Source organism: Centruroides sculpturatus, unplaced genomic scaffold, assembly GCF_000671375.1.
Source record: "Centruroides sculpturatus isolate CEXI.00-Female unplaced genomic scaffold, Cexi_2.0 scaffold402, whole genome shotgun sequence".
In the NCBI taxonomy this organism is placed as follows: Eukaryota; Metazoa; Arthropoda; class Arachnida; order Scorpiones; family Buthidae; genus Centruroides; species Centruroides sculpturatus.
In genome coordinates, this window is record NW_019384685.1 from 119,546 (window position 1) to 142,921 (window position 23,376).

Sequence of the window (23,376 nt, forward strand, 5' to 3'; positions counted from 1 at the left end):
ATTCTAATTAAAGATGACCAGTTACCTGAGGACAGATTTTAAAGATCAATCAAAATCAATGTCTTTTCTTTATCATAAGCTTAATTTCTTTAGCATACCATAGCAAGAATTTTTTATTAGTTCATTATTTCAAGAAAAAAACGATTCTATCAAGTATTAATTTCCTAATGATTTTTCTTCCTATTTTCAATGAATTTAACACATTTAGACTTGTGTTATGGCAGCCAAATAAAAGTTCAAACTCTTATTAGAAGTTATAAGTGTATCTTTTAGTTAGAAAAAGGTTTCAGATAAAAGTTTGTGATGTAGAATCATTACATGCAATAAAAAACATGGATGGTTTCCAATTAAGAAATTGTAGTTGATCTTGTTTTCAGATTTTTTGTAGATGGCACTACATGTCATCTACAACAAAATTGAAAATATCAAAAACAAAATATTTCATTTGTTCGTTTGGCTTAAAAGTTTGTTCTACGTAAATTAGATGTAGAATAAATATCCTTATTTAATTAAATTTCACAAAAATTTATTGAAAAGTTTTAAGTTTGAAAGTAGAATTTTGTACTGTGAAAGTTCAATTGTACATTGATCAGGAATGTAGCCAGAAATTTTTGTGTGGAACACCCATGGGAAAACTATGATGCTGCAGGGAAAGGTGCTTTCAGATCAGTGTAAATTTAAGTCAATTTTGCAATTTTTGTTTATATAAACATGTATCCTAGTCAAGCAATGTATAGAATAGAATTGATATATGATTATGAAGACATAAGAGCACCTTTAATAACAAATTAAACTACAGCAAATATTTCAGTCTAATGCACCTATTCTTCTTATATATCCAGTGATCAATTGCCTTTTGAAAATTACTGTACAGGTTGCTCTTCTACAATAATTTTTTTAATTATGCTGCAATTTGCAAAAATTGTAGATCTGTCCCTCTGTTTTTCCTTAATCTGAAGAATAGAGTTAGATGAAATTAGAGACCAGATATGGAAACCTTAGGGTAGGCATGGTCAACATATGGCTCCTTTAATGAATTTATGTGGCCCGCGATCAATCTTTCAATATTAGCTACTCAAGTCCAAACAACTTGATAAAAAATTGACATCTAAAAAAAAAGTCAACAACTCACTGTACATTTAGAGTTAACCCTCCATTACAAATCTCGTAAGTACAGTGTAGAATGTTGATAAAGCATGATAATGTGAAAAATGTANACTCCCTTATTTTTTCCTGTCATTGCTGCCGCAACACTTCAGAAAATAATATTCAATTTAAACTAGACGAATTACATCGAAAAATATTTATTTATAATCTCTTCTAAACATCTCGCGGGCCGGATAGAAACTCTTCGCGGGCCGTAGCTGGCCCGCGGGCCGGGGGTTGCCCACCGTTGCTCTAGAGACTGTTGGCTGCGAGTACTTTACATAATTTGCAATTTCTTTTGTGTTCTTCGTGCTTTGTGCAAGGCTATGATAGAATCTTTAGTTCTGTCACTGATTCGCACTTATGCCCCATGTTGTACTGCACTGCTTGCAAATTTGCATCACAATTTAGCTATTTATGGCTGTTTGGCTGTTTTTGCTAATATTCTAATATTTTGTCACAGTCAAAGTGTTGTTCTATTTTTTTTCTATCATTTTATTTCTATTTGTAACAAAAAAAACTTTTGAGTTAATTTGTCTGATTAATGGGTATAATAAATATACATATACAGTGGTGCCTCATATAACGTACTTCTGTTCCAGGTGCACGTCCGTTAAGTGAAAAGTCCGTTATACGAAACTCATTTTCCCATTGAAATACGTGTTAAAACATATAATTCATTCCGCAGCATAAAATAACCGTACTGTACTATAAAAAAATGAAAATGGAGCAGTCACCAATTATGCCGGATAGTCAAATGTTGTGAGGAGGAGGTGGAGGAACACTTTCTTCACACACAAATACAGATATAACTTTTTACACATTGCAGCAGGTTTCTTTTTATTGTTTTTTAATCAGAGTCATATTCAGGAGAGGCTACCGTTGCTTGCAGGGTCAACTCCTCTTGTTCCATCCTTTGTTATTTGGCAGCTGGCTTCTTGAAAATCATGTCCAGGGTGGTCTGTTTCTCTCTTTTTCAACATTTGTCGGAAATGACAGGCAAGGGTGTCATTGTAGAGATCCTGTTGGCCTCAGCTCTGTTTGGATAATAAGTGTTGGTAAATTCCTGAACCTCTCCCCATTTGACAAGGAAGTTTTTGTCAACTCACTCCTGATGATGTCTTGCTTTGTTTCAATTGAAATCACCTTTCTGTTTTTTAGAAGCCATGATTTGCTCAACACTTGAATAAATGTAAATACCCTGCACTGAGGTGATGTGCATACATAATAAACAAGGGAGCAAGCTGAATCCCAACGGAAGCTCTGTACTTCAGATATACTAATAATATATTCTAATAATACTAATATATCATAAAAATAGCAGATTGTCATTGGCAATGGCAAAAGAGTGGAAACATCATTCGCACTTGTGCAGAGAAAGTCAGTTGTTCGCCTCATGTAACTGCCAAACGGAAAGTCCATTGTTCGCAGCCAGTCCATTGCTCGAGTCACGTAACAGCCAAACAGAAAGTTCGTTGTTCACAGCGTCCATTATTTGAGGCATACGTTATATGAGGCACCACTGTACATTGTTTTTGTAATGTCGAAAAAAGTTTTGTACTCTGTGTTATTCATGAGAAAATGTACACTAAACTTTCAGTTAGGTGATTATTCTAATTTTTTGTGTAGGAGTCGTCGTTGTTACAGTTAGTGAAAATGAAATCAACTACATTTTCTTAAATTGAGAATTTCCATTTTTTATTTTATATTATGATTCTATATAAAAATCAAACTTTTATTTGAAACATTTTTTTCAAAAGATACACTTATAAGTCATGAACATTTGCACTTTTATACAATGCCTCCCCAGGTACAGTACATTTCCAACAGAGAAGTAACTTATGCATTCAGGAGAATGGAGATATCTTTGAATACTGTTTTTGCAATAAGAGAAACCATAGGCAAGGAAGTCACATTAAGTAAGCACTCTGCAAAAAGTTAAATTCTGTCAATACATTTTTCATTCTAATTAAAGATGACCAGTTACCTGAGGACAGATTTTAAAGATCAATCAAAATCAATGTCTTTTCTTTATCATAAGCTTAATTTCTTTAGCATACCATAGCAAGAATTTTTTATTAGTTCATTATTTCAAGAAAAAAACGATTCTATCAAGTATTAATTTCCTAATGATTTTTCTTCCTATTTTCAATGAATTTAACACATTTAGACTTGTGTTATGGCAGCCAAATAAAAGTTCAAACTCTTATTAGAAGTTATAAGTGTATCTTTTAGTTAGAAAAAGGTTTCAGATAAAAGTTTGTGATGTAGAATCATTACATGCAATAAAAAACATGGATGGTTTCCAATTAAGAAATTGTAGTTGATCTTGTTTTCAGATTTTTTGTAGATGGCACTACATGTCATCTACAACAAAATTGAAAATATCAAAAACAAAATATTTCATTTGTTCGTTTGGCTTAAAAGTTTGTTCTACGTAAATTAGATGTAGAATAAATATCCTTATTTAATTAAATTTCACAAAAATTTATTGAAAAGTTTTAAGTTTGAAAGTAGAATTTTGTACTGTGAAAGTTCAATTGTACATTGATCAGGAATGTAGCCAGAAATTTTTGTGTGGAACACCCATGGGAAAACTATGATGCTGCAGGGAAAGGTGCTTTCAGATCAGTGTAAATTTAAGTCAATTTTGCAATTTTTGTTTATATAAACATGTATCCTAGTCAAGCAATGTATAGAATAGAATTGATATATGATTATGAAGACATAAGAGCACCTTTAATAACAAATTAAACTACAGCAAATATTTCAGTCTAATGCACCTATTCTTCTTATATATCCAGTGATCAATTGCCTTTTGAAAATTACTGTACAGGTTGCTCTTCTACAATAATTTTTTTAATTATGCTGCAATTTGCAAAAATTGTAGATCTGTCCCTCTGTTTTTCCTTAATCTGAAGAATAGAGTTAGATGAAATTAGAGACCAGATATGGAAACCTTAGGGTAGGCATGGTCAACATATGGCTCCTTTAATGAATTTATGTGGCCCGCGATCAATCTTTCAATATTAGCTACTCAAGTCCAAACAACTTGATAAAAAATTGACATCTAAAAAAAAAGTCAACAACTCACTGTACATTTAGAGTTAACCCTCCATTACAAATCTCGTAAGTACAGCGTAGAATGTTGATAAAGCATGATAATGTGAAAAATGTATCTGTAATCTCTATCTATAATTCAGTCTCTACGGGGTGACACCACAATGAGAACTTGCCCCACCTCAAAATCTTCTTAGGGCAGCCTCTGGTTCGGCCCGTGGAAAAAGTTTTCTTTCCAATTCAGCCCGGGGGCAAAAACCGTTGGCCACCCCTATTTTAGGGGCAGAAGACCTCAATTTAACTATATATGAACTTCCGATGCAAACCAGAAGTCATGTTATTTCAGTTTGAAACTTTTCACCTGAAAGGAGTTAGATAGATGACTTGCACAACTCTATTGTTAAAGGAAAAGTATGATGTATAGGGGTAAGACACTACAGTACTAATTTGAGGTGGAAAGCATATATTTTAAATTAAATAAATTAAAAATACGATTGCAGTCCAGCATTGTGATGATGTCACAATAAATAATTGCTCATTCTATTATACAGTATTTTTAATTATATATTTTATTACAGTAGATCCCCCTGTAACATGGTAGATACGTTCCGTGTTATATGAATTCCGTGTTGTACGAGTCACTTAAATACATGAGCCAATCACAGCCCGGCACACGTGCAGTTTAGCAGCTACGGATGTTTGAAAGGTTTTCTTCCATAAAATTAATTGATTCTAGACTAATTTGACTCAACATTTCCAAATCACGTATAATGTTTTGGGAATAATCCATATAAACTATGCTATAAATAAATATATTGTAGGATTACTTACCAAGTGCACACCATTCGAAGACACCATTGCTTAAATTTGTTTTTGTCATGGAGTGGCTCATCGAACGGCAGGCGCGTGTTTCCAGATAAGTTATTTTTCTGTGAAAAATTTGCTGAACTTTGGAGACATCATCAATATAAATATAATTTTTATGGCTGTTAAATAATAAATGATTGTTTTTAGTAGGTCCACTGCTTGTTTAAACTCAACGGTTTGTGCAATGTCCACTATTGGTCCAGATTCGACCAATCCTGTCGCGACACGAGTCAGCAGTGACGTTTTACTGTATTATACGTGTCTCTTTTAGTGTGTTTTATACATATACGGTCACAATTTTTTCGCCGTGTTATACGAATCCATATTATATGAACCCGTGTTATAGGGGTCTACTGTACTTATATGCTTATTTTTAAAATATACTATATATATAGACTGTGTGTGTGTGTGTGTGTGTGTTCGTGTGTACACATGTATATGATTTGTTTGCACAAAACAATTATTAAAGAAATTTGTGCCATTTTGTATCATTACAAACTTTGAAGTTATTTTGGTGGACTTTGGGTAAACATCTCTGTAATGGTCTTAATGTTTTTATTTGATAATATGGAAGATGATTTTTGTTGTCTTTTGAGTTTGGTATTGCATGTCATTCATGTTGACTCCTCTACTAACACTTTGACTTCATCAAGAAGCCTCAGATCTCATAATGAGATGCAGTTTGGCTCTGTCTTGTAACATTTTAGTCACTGAAATAAAAAGTAAACCATGGAATTTTATGCCATTTTTATTATTTATTTAGGAAAATTCAAACTTATTAGAACTATTGTAAGTTTGTTAGACGGTGACTTTTTAAAGTTGTATTGTATATTTTCATCATTTGTATAATAAAAAAAGCAATGCAACGTTAAAAGTAGTACCAAATATTTAATAATATATTAGTACATTTTTGCCTAAGGTAACTGGACACTCTTTTTGTTCATATTCAAAATACAAGAATTAATGAAGTCAAGTAGAATATGTTTAAAATTCAAAATTTGTTCCATATTTTAAAGTTTCTGATACAATAAAAACATGAATAATTTTTGAATCAACAAAAATATACATTTTGATTGATCAATTGTCAGTTGAGAGACAAAATACAAATTAGTGCTTTAATAATTTTAATACTTAATTTTATTGTAAAAACTAATTATTAAATTAAATATTGTTCATTTTATTATGAATGAATTGTTTTAGTTATTATTGTCTAGGTTTGTAAGATTGGATTTAAGTATATTATTAAAACTTTAGTATGTATATGTTTATCTTTATTTTTAGTAAGTTGATCTTGTTTTTTAAAAATATGTGCATATTTTAATCTTTTAGAATATATATTAAAAGAAGTATTGGTATTGTAAGTATTTAATGACATGCACAATATACATTTTTCAGCATATCTACCACCAACCATCATGCTTCCTCCCAGGCGATTGCAAACATTGTTATGTCAAGCTGTTGAATTACAAAGGGATCGTTGTCCTTATCATATATCAAAACCAGGCATTGGTATTGAGAATATCTCTCTCCTCATCGATCATGTATGTAGCAGGTAAATAAAATTTCATGTTTATAATAATTTATTAAATTGCAATTTCCTGATAACTTTTTTTTAATGTAAAATTCAGAGAACAGTTTCCTACTGAAACATTACAGATTTTAAATGATCATTGTGATGAGGTATGGTTTTGTAAGTTTTCTAATGATGGCACAAAATTAGCAACAGGATCCAAAGATAGTACAGTTATAATTTGGGATGTAGATCCAGTAAGTATATATTTTTTTTTAATATATTTCTAAACTAAGCTATGAACTAAAACTATATTCAGGATTATTTGAAATTAATGATTAGTAGATAGATTATTAATTGAGATACATTACACACAGTCATACCATGTTGTTCAAATTAATGCATTCCTAAATGTTGAGACTTCAATTATTTATTAAAGGATATTTTTGTAGGCAACAATGCCATCAATATAGTAACTATTAGGAATTATATATAAACTGAAGTTTCTTTTTAATATGCAGTAGACTGCAATGAAAATATTGTAATAATGATGTGTGTTGATGTTAAAATAATAGTATTATATAAAAGCACAATAATGAAAATAAACAAGATAATGAACCTATTGTAATGCACTTTTAAGAATAAGACCTTAAGATTGCACTGAAATTTTGTAATAAAAGTTTTTAAACTCTACAACTATGTTAGAACACAGAAACAAAGACATTGAGAACAGTAAAATTGCTTTCCACTTTTATCAGTACAATTTTTAATTTTTTACTTTGAAATGATCCACTATTACAATTTAATTTAGATATCATGATAAATGATAAAAGAATCATTTGTTGTAGCAGGAATTCAAATAGTTTGAATACCAGACTGTGTATTATTATTATTTAACAAAACTTACTTCAAACTTACTACAAAACTTACTTTTTTCCTTATTATGGTAAATATTTAACAAGACATTACAGTTAAGTCACTACTATATTCAAATATGTTGTAACCATGGGCATCCACAGAAAATTTGCTCCCTATGGAAAAGCTTGGAGACAAATATTTACATCAACAAATTTTATTTAAGTATTTACTTTTTTGAGGTTTTGGCCTGTCTTAAAAAAGTGTCCCATGGTTGAGGGTGTAAAATTACAAATTTCACTCACTTCTACAATTATAATTTGTAGAATATGCAAAAAGAAAAAAAAAAGAAATAATAATAATAATAATAATAATAATGGAGTTACAAAGTACATACAAATAGGAAAAAAATATATGCTGATTTACTGTTTTTGTTTGTGATTATAAATTTATTTCAAATATTTTTATTATTATTATTAGTATTTTTATTTTGATTTCATAACAACCCAGAAACCACTTTGGACAAAAAGTATTTTGCAGTCCTAGCATGAAAAACACATAATCAGGGTCCATACTCAAATGATTGTAAGTGCACATAACAAGACATCATCTACTTATTGCTTCACTAAAATTGAGATGGCAACTGTGACAAGTGACTAACCAAATTTATATGTTCAGATTCTGAAATATGGCTCATTGTTTAAAGACTAGTTTGTGAGTAAAGGCATGCACATAATCTGTAAAATATTACTGTACTGTACATGATAAGTTTGAAGCTTGTTACAATTCCTTTGTTACAAACATCAGTGGCATCAAACATGTAATAGGCAAAGCATTCTTTTTTGAATCAACATGTATTTATCATATTTACATACTCACCATAAACTATGCTTTTCCTTCTCTTGGAGACATTGCACTGTAGTGCCTAGCATCATCTCAAGGCATACTGGTTGCAGAACACTGCTGTAAACTGTTGAACAATTTTTTTGAAAATAATAAATCTTTATAAAGATCCTCATTGAACATATCAAATTTCACTTGTTTTTTAATTTTTGTAATATATTTTCTTCAAAAGGCATTTTATTGTAAATAATGCATTCCACAACACATTTAAAATATTAATACCTGTTTATTTACACAAAAGACTTTACAACTATCAAAGCAAATTATTGTAGGAGAGGCTACATGATTTTGAGAGAGAGTTTACAATTAATCACTAGTTGATTTTGTTAAATCCTTGATGATCTGACACTTGGCCAGCTGGGTCGAAGGAGAATAGATAGATATGCCCTGGATGGGTATGATGTTAGGTGCCCATCTAGGGCACATCTATCCATGGGTTTGATGAAGAACCATCTAGTAGTAGGAAAGTTAGGCACTAGCAGGTTGGTGATAGGATGGTATTTGTTGATCCATCTGGAATAGGTAGGTTAGGCACTAGGTCTGATAATAGGTGATATCCTTGCTAGCTATTGGCAGCACAGAACAGGATAATGGAGAAGCATGGCGGTGAATCTCTTTGGTTCACGATGAAGTGGGTAATGAACTCTTCGTTCACCTAGGGACAAAAGCAAACTCTGCTGTCATCATCAATTTCTTCTTTTATTTGGGGATCCTCCCCCTAAATTCTCATGCCCATTTTGGTAATGTTGATGGCTAATCCAATAGCAAATTTTGATGTCAAGTTCTTGATACATAGTCAAAAGTGACACATTCAGAAGATGTGCCATCTCTGGACAAGGAAGCAAATCCATGGGAAATAGAAAATCCACTTCTTGCTATCTGTCGAGAGTTGAAAAATTTAACACTTACGTAGGAAATTTAGATAGAAATTTTAACTGATTTTTCCGTCTAATGGCGAGATTATTATTAATCGTCGAAGACAAGTCTGTCCAAAAGGGACCACCATTTATTTTGTATTCCAGACTTTACACATACACATCTATGGCGACAGGCCTTCCTTTTTAGGCTTCATGCCGCCAGAGGTAAAAAAAGCCGTTTAAAAAACACAAACATACAATTAAAAAGAATTGGTGATACACAGATGTCTTACTTTTCATCCATCTGGCCAATGGGGTGGTTCTGCTTTATATCTACTAAAACAAGGCACTAGGTCTGATAATAGGTGATATCTTTGGTAGCTATTGGCAGCATAGAACAGAATAATGGAGGAGCATGGCAGAATCTCTTTGGTTCACGATGAAGTGAGTAATGAACTTTGTTCACCCAGGGACAAAAGCAAACTCTGCTGTCATCATCAATTTCATCAATCATCAATTAGATGTGTAGGTGTAAAGTCTGGAATACAAAATAAATGGTGGTTCCTTTTGGACAGACTTGTCTTTGATGAGTAATAATAATCTCGCCATCAGATGGAAAAATCAACAAAAAGAAATTTTAAATGTACCGTCGCCAGCAGGGGGCAGCTTCAAAAAATCTATATATTCCAGCACTTGTTTTAGTACATATAAAGCAGAACCACCCCATTGGCCAGATGGATGAAGAGTAAGACGTCTGTGTGTCACCGATTCCTTTTAATTGTATGTTTGTGTTTTTTAAACAGCTTTTTTTACCTCTGGCGGCATGAAGCCTAAAAAGGAAGGCCTGTCGCCATAGATGTGTATGTGTAAAGTCTGGAATACAAAATAAATGGTGGTCCCTTTTGGACAGATGTCTTTGATGATTAAAGATATTTTAACCTTTTTAAATAAAATTTCTCTACCTAGCTCAGGCTCACATAAACGATAATGATTAAATTATCTTAAATGTTTCAATTACAAAAGTTCATTTTTATAAAAATTGTATATGCTTAAAAATTGTTATGTGATATATTACATTACCTGTGTGAAATCCACGATTTTTATGCTGATGTTGGAAAAATCTTTGTAAACAACTTTGAAAAAAACACTCTTGGTAAGAATTATATTGGAGGTCACTGATTGTTTTCACACTTAGGTGGGAAAGTTGACACTTAGTTGTTAGGAATGCACCGTTAGTGTCAATAAAAGTCGATCACGTAATTCATTTCTCATGAAGTCAAAAGCTTGAGTCCTCGGAAGCTCTGGGCGACCAAAGGAAGTTACACTTATAGCTTCCTTTGGTCCTTTGGTGCATCTTGTCTCCATACCCTGGACATACGACAGAACTTCCATGAATATCGCCATTCTACTGTTCCTGTGTCGATTACGATTCATTCGGCTCCTTCAACGAACACATATTAGACATATCCTCATAGAGGAATTTTTTTGAGCTTTGTGAACTCCCTCTCTCTCAGACTAGCTGTTAGAGCGACCCTTTTGTATAGTGAACTTATTTAACCGCATTTAACCTATGTATCCTAGTTTAGATATATATAATAAATGCTTGTTTAGTTTGTTAAATCTGTCTCCTGTCTCTAAAGGACACCTGCCGACTTACCGACGCACTCCCCACTCACTTTTTGCCCTCCTAAGCCATCCGAGAACGGGTTTTGCCAGCCCGTGCAGTGTAAGTGGTCAGAAGGGATTAACCCCTGTGACCCTCTGCTAATCTCACACCTGTGTCGCAATTTCCTCCATTCTGAATCCAACCACCCAAGCACACAGCTGCTCATGTGAAGTAACAACTAATAGCTAAACAGTTTTTTGTCTTCCCTAAAGATGCAGTGGTATCAGTCCTGATGTAAGCATTGCAGACAATGTACTGACACTTTGGTCAAGTGGTGTAGAACTTTGTCATTTGGTTAAGTGGTCAAGTGGTGTTGAACTTTGGTCAAGTGGTGTAGAACTTTGACAATGTAGACACTTTGGTCAAGTGGAGGTCAAGTGGTGTAGAAGATAATAGGTAGTAGAAGATGATAATAGAAGAAATAGGGGCACTTCGTGCATTTTCACATTTTGTCTTGCTTAATTTTATTTTTAAAAATATTTAAGAAAATGTCTTCTATTATTTGCTTTGACACAGATTGTCAAATGTGCACTTTCTGAAAACTTAAATTGTTTATTAAGGACTTATTTTAACGTAAGAAATTAAGACTGCAAACTTTATGTAAATTAAAAAGAAATTTAAGTTATATATATATATAAAATTTGATCATATCAAATAGTAAATTTTATGAAAAGCATGATCACATTAAATAAATATATATACTTGCCTATATTAGACAAGAATTAAAATTTTTTTTAAGATTGCAAAATTTTATTTGTGCATTATTTTTGTAAAACTAATTCCTCCAAATTTTTATTTTTCTCAAAAATATTTTCTTTAGAAATTTACATTGATAATTTTGTTGCTTTAAATTTAATCTTGACGTAATAGTTGTTTCTTCAAGTTACTCTAAAATCAAATTTTTAGTACAGACTGTTCCATACAACAGTTGTCATTTTCATAACTGTTAGTATGTCTTATCTCAAATATATTATTATTATTTTTTTAAATAGATATTACAGATTGTATTTATGTATGCATATTTAAACATCATATTAGTTCCAAACTTTAAATCATTGAAGTTTGAATTAAAAATGTGATGATTTTTATTTAAAAAAAAAAAAAAATTTTGTTTTGAAAATGTTGCCTTATTGATAAACATTTTAATTTTTGATTACTAAGATATAAGTGTTTTTTTTTTTTTTTAAGGAAACACTAGAAGTCCATCATAAAAGACTGTTTGAAGGCCATTCATATGGAATATCATATCTTTGTTGGAGTCCAGATGACACTTATCTTATTGCTTGTGGCTCTGATGATTGTTCAGATTTATGGGTTTGGAATGTAGAAGTAAGTATTTGTTTTATCAAGTAAGTTAATTTTTTTATCAAATCCCTTCATTTTATTGTTTTAAATATTCTTTTAGATGTTTATAAAGATTGAGGATTTTTTTTTTTAATAAATATTTTTCTTTTTAAAAAATTTCAAATATTGCATTTTTTTTTTTTTTTTACATTTTGAACTAAAAAGTTAATAATTTGAAGTTTAGACTATTTACAAAAAACCAAATTAACTTTAACTCAAAAGTTAATTTGACTTTTTGTAAATAGTCTAAACTTCGAATTATGAAGAAATACATCCTGAGTTATCACAAATATTGTAAAAAGTTAATGTTTATATAATTTAAAGAAAAAATGAAGCATTTGTATATAAAATTTATTATTAATACAGTAATACCTTGACTTACACTACCCCGACTTATGTGAACCTGGAGTTACGCGATTTTCAAATCTCGTCGATTCGTCTTTTGTTTGAGCGCCACGCAACTCTTGATTACTCACTCCCCCACACTATTGTTCAGCTTAAGTGTTCGGATGTGTCGCACGGAATCGTCGCATAGCTACAATTTATTTTTGTGTTATTTATTTCTGTGTTTGTTATATCTACGGAGACTTGAGAGACTCTATGTGGTGATTTCTTGTAACCGTGAACGAATCAAAAGACGAGATAATATTAACGAGAACATTTATTAGCTTATGTACATCTGACTTGGATTTTACACAAATTGCGAAATTATACCTCGACTTACGTGAATTTGACTTACACGGTTATCGCTCGGTCCCACCTATTGCATAAGTTCGGGGTATCACTGTATATTAGAGCATATATATATTTGTGTGAACATTTGTTTTCTCCATTATACATGATATAATAATACCAGTTTATATTGTAATATTCAGTTCATAATAGTTAACAACTTCATTTTTATACAATCCATTTAAAAAAGTTATAGCATAAATGGTTTGACTTTGGCTTTCTTATGTGTAAGAGTAGATCAGTTTGTTAGTTTGGTATTGATTTTAACATATGCTGTATAGTGACAGCAGCATTGTCTTGTGTTGTTAGCAAAATAATATAAACATATATTGGGAAGGTTTAAATATATCATGCAGTTTATTTTCATAACTATATTTTTGAACTATTTAAACCATATGTTGTTAATAAACTTTGCTGCACTAATAATGCAAAGTAAAGAGACAGGATTAAATTCTTTTTACTTATTAAGATATTAATTTGAGAGTCAAGATATTTAATACATAAAGCTGCAAATTAAATCATATTTCAAGTGTTTGAGATGCCCATGTATAAAATCCAGTGTGATACTTATGGTCAGGCTAAATTTATAGACAGTCTGGCAAATAGTTTTATTATTCAGTAGACATCATTTAGATAATTTGTTACAATTACCAAAATTATTTCAAAATAGAGGCTGTTTTGATTACTTAGATGTTTCATTTCAATTACAGATAACCTCTTAGTGGTGAATTAAGATTTCTTCTGTAACCATTTTCAAAGATTACAAAATTAAATGCATAGAAGTATCACAGACATGTCTTCTTTATTTTGAATGTCCTTTACACACTTTGGGAATAAATGGTCCTTATGGCAGAGTCGACTTTCCTTTTATAGGCTACTTTTCCTGCCTCAATGTGTAAAAATGGTAAAAAATTTTCAAAGATATTGAACAACTCAAAAATATTAATCATTGAAGCATCTTACAAAACTTGCAGATTTCACTTAAACACTGTTATTGGTTAAATTATGAGTGAAAAATTGAACAGAAATAGAGAAGTTAAAATTTTAAAATTTTTTTTCACTCTAATTTCTGCCAAACCAATATATAAAACTCAAATTGCATAACTTGGTTTTTCTGCTTCAGCTGTATTTTCAAGTAATATAGAACCTAGGCTTTAATTTTTCGTTTTTCAATATTTATCTAACTTGTGCTACTTTTAAAAACTTTATCAACATTCTTCATGATATACATAAAATTTAAGAGCATAAATTATTTAATTATAATTTATTTTTGTAGTAATTTAGTACCATTATCCATGGATTAGATTCACTTACAAGAACATATAATATTCAAAACTGAATAAAATTTAGCTGCAGATCTAATCTAAGAGGAAAACTTGTGTACCTTTAATGTCTCCTGGGATGATTGATGCTCCCTATTTCTGAATTTTTATATGAAAAAACTATAAAATATTTGAAAATATAAAATAATATATAAACTGAAAACTAAAAATTGGTATTGTAATGTATATTTTTAGTTTCTCGTTACTTTTATGTATTTTCACACTTTGTTCTCCAAAAGAGCTTACCATTGTGAACAAAACATTATTTATTTATTTATTTTTTCTTGAACATCAATGATCAATGTATGTATGTCATGTAAGTCTGAAAGATGAGAAAAAAAAATGCAATGTTTGTGATTATTTTCAACATTAAAAAATATTTTGACAAATTTTAAGATTTAGCTCTTAATTTTAGAACAGTCAAATGAATTTGATTTTCACAATTTGTATCCAAGAGTAATCATTACTTTAAAATATATAAATTACATAGATGACATTTATTTTTATATCCTTAAAAGAAACATATTTTATTTCACTACAATTTAGCCTATTTCATTAGTATGCTTGCTTTTATTGAATTGATACTAAAGTTTCTGGATGTTTTTAGATCTCTGTAGAATATTCAAAATTGTTCTTCAAAAGATGCCATCTAGAAGTTCCTTGCAAATGTAAATAAAGGATGTTGAGGTACACAAACATAAGTGAAAAGATATTCTGTGTACTGATGACAACTTTTTAAATGTCAAGTTTGCCAACACTTTCTTTTTGACCAAATTTTCACATTTACACATTATGATCATAAGTTTTGTATAAAAGCAGCTGAATTTTATCACCATATGGTGCAATTTTTTGGCAAGAATATTGTTTCCAAGTCTACAATTTATGATTGGTTCAGTAAATTTAATGCTGGGCAATATGAAGTAGAAGGTAAGCCATGCTCAGGAAAGACTTTCATCCTATTGGATGATGATCTTCAGCAACTGGTAGAATCAACTTATGTCTGATCATACAAGAAATGAGCAAGACACTTGATTGTGCCTAATCGTAGTTTGTCCACAGATAAACATTGTGTGCTTTCATTATAACAAAGGACCACATGTAACAAGGTTGGTGTGGCAGAAGCTGCTTGATCTCAGCTGGGAGGTTCTCCCTCGCCACCCACACACCCAAACATTGCACCATCCTGACTACCGCCTCTTCTTGCAACACTTCTTGGATGGAAAGCAGTTTGCTGATGATTAGACAAAAATCACACTTGTAGAATTCTTAGGGTCAAAACAGCTAGTTTTATTCATCAGGAATCCATGTTCAGTGCAATCAATGGAAGAAGGTGCTTGAATGTAGTAATTTTTTTGAATATACTGTACTGTATTTTTGAAATAAATGTTGTACTATAAAACTCTAGAAGATTCCAGAAACTTTGGCATCAACACAATAAATTATGAAAAGAATGTAAGCATTATTAAAACATCAATTTCATAAACAAAATTTTTGTAGTTTGTGAAATTGTTAGAATTAAATTCCAAAAATAAAATGTTCTTACAATTGTTTATAGTAGAGATTTTTGTTGTTTCACATATTTCATTATATGCAGTTTTATTGAGTTTTCAAATCTTTGCTGACTGACTTCTGTTTCCAGAAATGTGTATTTTCTTTCAAAAACTTATATATATATATGTTNCTCTGCTGTCATCATCAATTTCTTCTTTTATTTGGGGATCCTCCCCCTAAATTCTCATGCCCATCTTGGTAATGTTGATGGCTAATCCAATAGCAAATTTTGATGTCAAGTTCTTGATACATAGTCAAAAGTGACACATTCAGAAGATGTGCCATCTCTGGACAAGGAAGCAAATCCATGGGAAATAGAAAATCCACTTCTTGCTATCTGTCGAGAGTTGAAAAATTTAACACTTACGTAGGAAATTTAGATAGAAATTTTAACTGATTTTTCCGTCTAATGGCGAGATTATTATTAATCGTCGAAGACAAGTCTGTCCAAAAGGGACCACCATTTATTTTGTATTCCAGACTTTACACATACACATCTATGGCGACAGGCCTTCCTTTTTAGGCTTCATGCCGCCAGAGGTAAAAAAAGCCGTTTAAAAAACACAAACATACAATTAAAAAGAATTGGTGATACACAGATGTCTTACTTTTCATCCATCTGGCCAATGGGGTGGTTCTGCTTTATATCTACTAAAACAAGGCACTAGGTCTGATAATAGGTGATATCTTTGGTAGCTATTGGCAGCATAGAACAGAATAATGGAGGAGCATGGCAGAATCTCTTTGGTTCACGATGAAGTGAGTAATGAACTTTGTTCACCCAGGGACAAAAGCAAACTCTGCTGTCATCATCAATTTCATCAATCATCAATTAGATGTGTAGGTGTAAAGTCTGGAATACAAAATAAATGGTGGTTCCTTTTGGACAGACTTGTCTTTGATGAGTAATAATAATCTCGCCATCAGATGGAAAAATCAACAAAAAGAAATTTTAAATGTACCGTCGCCAGCAGGGGGCAGCTTCAAAAAATCTATATATTCCAGCACTTGTTTTAGTACATATAAAGCAGAACCACCCCATTGGCCAGATGGATGAAGAGTAAGACGTCTGTGTGTCACCGATTCCTTTTAATTGTATGTTTGTGTTTTTTAAACAGCTTTTTTTACCTCTGGCGGCATGAAGCCTAAAAAGGAAGGCCTGTCGCCATAGATGTGTATGTGTAAAGTCTGGAATACAAAATAAATGGTGGTCCCTTTTGGACAGATGTCTTTGATGATTAAAGATATTTTAACCTTTTTAAATAAAATTTCTCTACCTAGCTCAGGCTCACATAAACGATAATGATTAAATTATCTTAAATGTTTCAATTACAAAAGTTCATTTTTATAAAAATTGTATATGCTTAAAAATTGTTATGTGATATATTACATTACCTGTGTGAAATCCACGATTTTTATGCTGATGTTGGAAAAATCTTTGTAAACAACTTTGATGAAAAAAACACTCTTGGTAAGAATTATATTGGAGGTCACTGATTGTTTTCACACTTAGGTGGGAAAGTTGACACTTAGTTGTTAGGAATGCACCGTTAGTGTCAATAAAAGTCGATCACGTAATTCATTTCTCATGAAGTCAAAAGCTTGAGTCCTCGGAAGCTCTGGGCGACCAAAGGAAGTTACACTTATAGCTTCCTTTGGTCCTTTGGTGCATCTTGTCTCCATACCCTGGACATACGACAGAACTTCCATGAATATCGCCATTCTACTGTTCCTGTGTCGATTACGATTCATTCGGCTCCTTCAACGAACACATATTAGACATATCCTCATAGAGGAATTTTTTTGAGCTTTGTGAACTCCCTCTCTCTCAGACTAGCTGTTAGAGCGACCCTTTTGTATAGTGAACTTATTTAACCGCATTTAACCTATGTATCCTAGTTTAGATATATATAATAAATGCTTGTTTAGTTTGTTAAATCTGTCTCCTGTCTCTAAAGGACACCTGCCGACTTACCGACGCACTCCCCACTCACTTTTTGCCCTCCTAAGCCATCCGAGAACGGGTTTTGCCAGCCCGTGCAGTGTAAGTGGTCAGAAGGGATTAACCCCTGTGACCCTCTGCTAATCTCACACCTGTGTCGCAATTTCCTCCATTCTGAATCCAACCACCCAAGCACACAGCTGCTCATGTGAAGTAACAACTAATAGCTAAACAGTTTTTTGTCTTCCCTAAAGATGCAGTGGTATCAGTCCTGATGTAAGCATTGCAGACAATGTACTGACACTTTGGTCAAGTGGTGTAGAACTTTGTCATTTGGTTAAGTGGTCAAGTGGTGTTGAACTTTGGTCAAGTGGTGTAGAACTTTGACAATGTAGACACTTTGGTCAAGTGGTGTAGAACTTTGACAATGTAGACACTTTGGTCAAGTGGAGGTCAAGTGGTGTAGAAGATAATAGGTAGTAGAAGATGATAATAGAAGAAATAGGGGCACTTCGTGCATTTTCACATTTTGTCTTGCTTAATTTTATTTTTAAAAATATTTAAGAAAATGTCTTCTATTATTTGCTTTGACACAGATTGTCAAATGTGCACTTTCTGAAAACTTAAATTGTTTATTAAGGACTTATTTTAATGTAAGAAATTAAGACTGCAAACTTTATGTAAATTAAAAAGAAATTTAAGTTATATATATATATAAAATTTGATCATATCAAATAGTAAATTTTATGAAAAGCATGATCACATTAAATAAATATATATACTTGCCTATATTAGACAAGAATTAAAATTTTTTTTAAGATTGCAAAATTTTATTTGTGCATTATTTTTGTAAAACTAATTCCTCCAAATTTTTATTTTTCTCAAAAATATTTTCTTTAGAAATTTACATTGATAATTTTGTTGCTTTAAATTTAATCTTGACGTAATAGTTGTTTCTTCAAGTTACTCTAAAATCAAATTTTTAGTACAGACTGTTCCATACAACAGTTGTCATTTTCATAACTGTTAGTATGTCTTATCTCAAATATATTATTATTATTTTTTTAAATAGATATTACAGATTGTATTTATGTATGCATATTTAAACATCATATTAGTTCCAAACTTTAAATCATTGAAGTTTGAATTAAAAATGTGATGATTTTTATTTAAAAAAAAAAAAAAATTTTGTTTTGAAAATGTTGCCTTATTGATAAACATTTTAATTTTTGATTACTAAGATATAAGTGTTTTTTTTTTTTTTTAAGGAAACACTAGAAGTCCATCATAAAAGACTGTTTGAAGGCCATTCATATGGAATATCATATCTTTGTTGGAGTCCAGATGACACTTATCTTATTGCTTGTGGCTCTGATGATTGTTCAGATTTATGGGTTTGGAATGTAGAAGTAAGTATTTGTTTTATCAAGTAAGTTAATTTTTTTATCAAATCCCTTCATTTTATTGTTTTAAATATTCTTTTAGATGTTTATAAAGATTGAGGATTTTTTTTTTTAATAAATATTTTTCTTTTTAAAAAATTTCAAATATTGCATTTTTTTTTTTTTTTTACATTTTGAACTAAAAAGTTAATAATTTGAAGTTTAGACTATTTACAAAAAACCAAATTAACTTTAACTCAAAAGTTAATTTGACTTTTTGTAAATAGTCTAAACTTCGAATTATGAAGAAATACATCCTGAGTTATCACAAATATTGTAAAAAGTTAATGTTTATATAATTTAAAGAAAAAATGAAGCATTTGTATATAAAATTTATTATTAATACAGTAATACCTTGACTTACACTACCCCGACTTATGTGAACCTGGAGTTACGCGATTTTCAAATCTCGTCGATTCGTCTTTTGTTTGAGCGCCACGCAACTCTTGATTACTCACTCCCCCACACTATTGTTCAGCTTAAGTGTTCGGATGTGTCGCACGGAATCGTCGCATAGCTACAATTTATTTTTGTGTTATTTATTTCTGTGTTTGTTATATCTACGGAGACTTGAGAGACTCTATGTGGTGATTTCTTGTAACCGTGAACGAATCAAAAGACGAGATAATATTAACGAGAACATTTATTAGCTTATGTACATCTGACTTGGATTTTACACAAATTGCGAAATTATACCTCGACTTACGTGAATTTGACTTACACGGTTATCGCTCGGTCCCACCTATTGCATAAGTTCGGGGTATCACTGTATATTAGAGCATATATATATTTGTGTGAACATTTGTTTTCTCCATTATACATGATATAATAATACCAGTTTATATTGTAATATTCAGTTCATAATAGTTAACAACTTCATTTTTATACAATCCATTTAAAAAAGTTATAGCATAAATGGTTTGACTTTGGCTTTCTTATGTGTAAGAGTAGATCAGTTTGTTAGTTTGGTATTGATTTTAACATATGCTGTATAGTGACAGCAGCATTGTCTTGTGTTGTTAGCAAAATAATATAAACATATATTGGGAAGGTTTAAATATATCATGCAGTTTATTTTCATAACTATATTTTTGAACTATTTAAACCATATGTTGTTAATAAACTTTGCTGCACTAATAATGCAAAGTAAAGAGACAGGATTAAATTCTTTTTACTTATTAAGATATTAATTTGAGAGTCAAGATATTTAATACATAAAGCTGCAAATTAAATCATATTTCAAGTGTTTGAGATGCCCATGTATAAAATCCAGTGTGATACTTATGGTCAGGCTAAATTTATAGACAGTCTGGCAAATAGTTTTATTATTCAGTAGACATCATTTAGATAATTTGTTACAATTACCAAAATTATTTCAAAATAGAGGCTGTTTTGATTACTTAGATGTTTCATTTCAATTACAGATAACCTCTTAGTGGTGAATTAAGATTTCTTCTGTAACCATTTTCAAAGATTACAAAATTAAATGCATAGAAGTATCACAGACATGTCTTCTTTATTTTGAATGTCCTTTACACACTTTGGGAATAAATGGTCCTTATGGCAGAGTCGACTTTCCTTTTATAGGCTACTTTTCCTGCCTCAATGTGTAAAAATGGTAAAAAATTTTCAAAGATATTGAACAACTCAAAAATATTAATCATTGAAGCATCTTACAAAACTTGCAGATTTCACTTAAACACTGTTATTGGTTAAATTATGAGTGAAAAATTGAACAGAAATAGAGAAGTTAAAATTTTAAAATTTTTTTTCACTCTAATTTCTGCCAAACCAATATATAAAACTCAAATTGCATAACTTGGTTTTTCTGCTTCAGCTGTATTTTCAAGTAATATAGAACCTAGGCTTTAATTTTTCGTTTTTCAATATTTATCTAACTTGTGCTACTTTTAAAAACTTTATCAACATTCTTCATGATATACATAAAATTTAAGAGCATAAATTATTTAATTATAATTTATTTTTGTAGTAATTTAGTACCATTATCCATGGATTAGATTCACTTACAAGAACATATAATATTCAAAACTGAATAAAATTTAGCTGCAGATCTAATCTAAGAGGAAAACTTGTGTACCTTTAATGTCTCCTGGGATGATTGATGCTCCCTATTTCTGAATTTTTATATGAAAAAACTATAAAATATTTGAAAATATAAAATAATATATAAACTGAAAACTAAAAATTGGTATTGTAATGTATATTTTTAGTTTCTCGTTACTTTTATGTATTTTCACACTTTGTTCTCCAAAAGAGCTTACCATTGTGAACAAAACATTATTTATTTATTTATTTTTTCTTGAACATCAATGATCAATGTATGTATGTCATGTAAGTCTGAAAGATGAGAAAAAAAATGCAATGTTTGTGATTATTTTCAACATTAAAAAATATTTTAACAAATTTTAAGATTTAGCTCTTAATTTTAGAACAGTCAAATGAATTTGATTTTCACAATTTGTATCCAAGAGTAATCATTACTTTAAAATATATAAATTACATAGATGACATTTATTTTTATATCCTTAAAAGAAACATATTTTATTTCACTACAATTTAGCCTATTTCATTAGTATGCTTGCTTTTATTGAATTGATACTAAAGTTTCTGGATGTTTTTAGATCTCTGTAGAATATTCAAAATTGTTCTTCAAAAGATGCCATCTAGAAGTTTCTTGCAAATGTAAATAAAGGATGTTGAGGTACACAAACATAAGTGAAAAGATATTCTNATAAAAAAACAAATGATCAAAATTATTAACAAGCATCTTAAATTATTTTCTCTCTTATATTTTTAGGAAACAAAATTTTTATTTCATTTAAACTAATCTTTACTTATCAAACCCTTGCTTTTTAATTTTAACTTAATTATCATAAAAATCTATTTTATATAAAATTAGAATTTGACAATACATACATGGGTCAAAATGACCCAGTATATGCATTGTCAAAATAACCATAGTGTATCAAAGGGTTAAAAAGTAATTATTCAACACAAAAAATGAGAAAAAACACATCATGCACATATAAGAATGATAAATTATTATTCTCTTAGAAATCAAGAATAAACATAAAAATTAATTAATAATATATTTTTAAATGTACAATTCAAAAATAAAATTAATTACGATATTCAAAAGAATTTAAAATTTTTTCAATATCTACAAATTAATATGTATTTACTTACATAAATCTTCACCTATTGGAAGAAAATCATATGAAGGCACTTCAATATGACTCCAAGATACATTTGAATATAAGAAAGTGGAGAAATTACATTTTACATAAATATTCTCTATGTTTTTATTCTTATTTAGTTCCCGATTATCAGAAGATACTTGAATTCCATTTGCAACATCTAAAAACAAAAAGCACATATTTTTTATTTAATTACAATAAAGGTAATTATTTTTGGAACTGATCACAGAAATAAATTTGTACAATAGTAACTAAGATTCCAAGTTTTAAAATCATTATATTTTATTTTATAAAACTGAAAAATTGCATAAAGTCTAAAATCAATGGGATGCAAAGATAGACAGAAAGAATGTAAAGAATATGGTCCATACTACCAAAGTTCTTTTGGATACTCTTTTGTGTCTATACTATCTTTTAGTAGTATGGACAGAAAAAGTATACATACAGTCGACCCCCCTATAAGATCATTGATTTTTCCGTTTTATCTGAATTACATGTTGTACGAGTCACTTAGATTTTACAAATACGTGTGCCGGGCTGTGAACGGTTCACATATTTGTAAAATCTAAGTGACTCGTACAACATGTAATTCAGATAAAACGGAAAAATCAATGATCTTATAGGGGGGTCGATTGTATTCGGTATTCGGCCGAATACCAAATATTTAATCACTATTCGGCCGAATACCTAAAACAGGAGTAATAAATAACAAAAACACAGTAAATTAATCGTTTTGGTATTTAGATTTAATATTATCGAGTTATTATTGTTTGTTTATATTTATTTATAACTTGTACATGCACAAAATAAAAAAGAAAATAATATTAGTCACATGTATTCACAATTTATAATTACAAAGATCAGCACACGTACACGTCCTACGTTGGAGAATCCTTGCACATCTGAGGGTCTGACGTTGCCTATCCTTCTTTTTAAGTGCTCGTCTTTGCTCTTCCCTTTC

The 23,376-nt window shown here is 30.5% G+C and overlaps 1 protein-coding gene across 1 annotated transcript in view; it reads left to right on the forward strand.

Moving 5' to 3' along the window:
* Positions 1 to 23,376, forward strand: part of LOC111627045 (WD repeat-containing protein 26-like) — a 121,819-nt gene that overhangs the window by 70,818 nt on the left and 27,625 nt on the right. Inside the window, exons 7-9 of the mRNA XM_023370590.1 lie at positions 6,469 to 6,625; positions 6,702 to 6,840; positions 12,053 to 12,193. Of these exons, the coding sequence (XP_023226358.1) occupies positions 6,469 to 6,625; positions 6,702 to 6,840; positions 12,053 to 12,193 (437 nt within the window). The remainder of the gene's footprint in view (positions 1 to 6,468; positions 6,626 to 6,701; positions 6,841 to 12,052; positions 12,194 to 23,376) is intronic.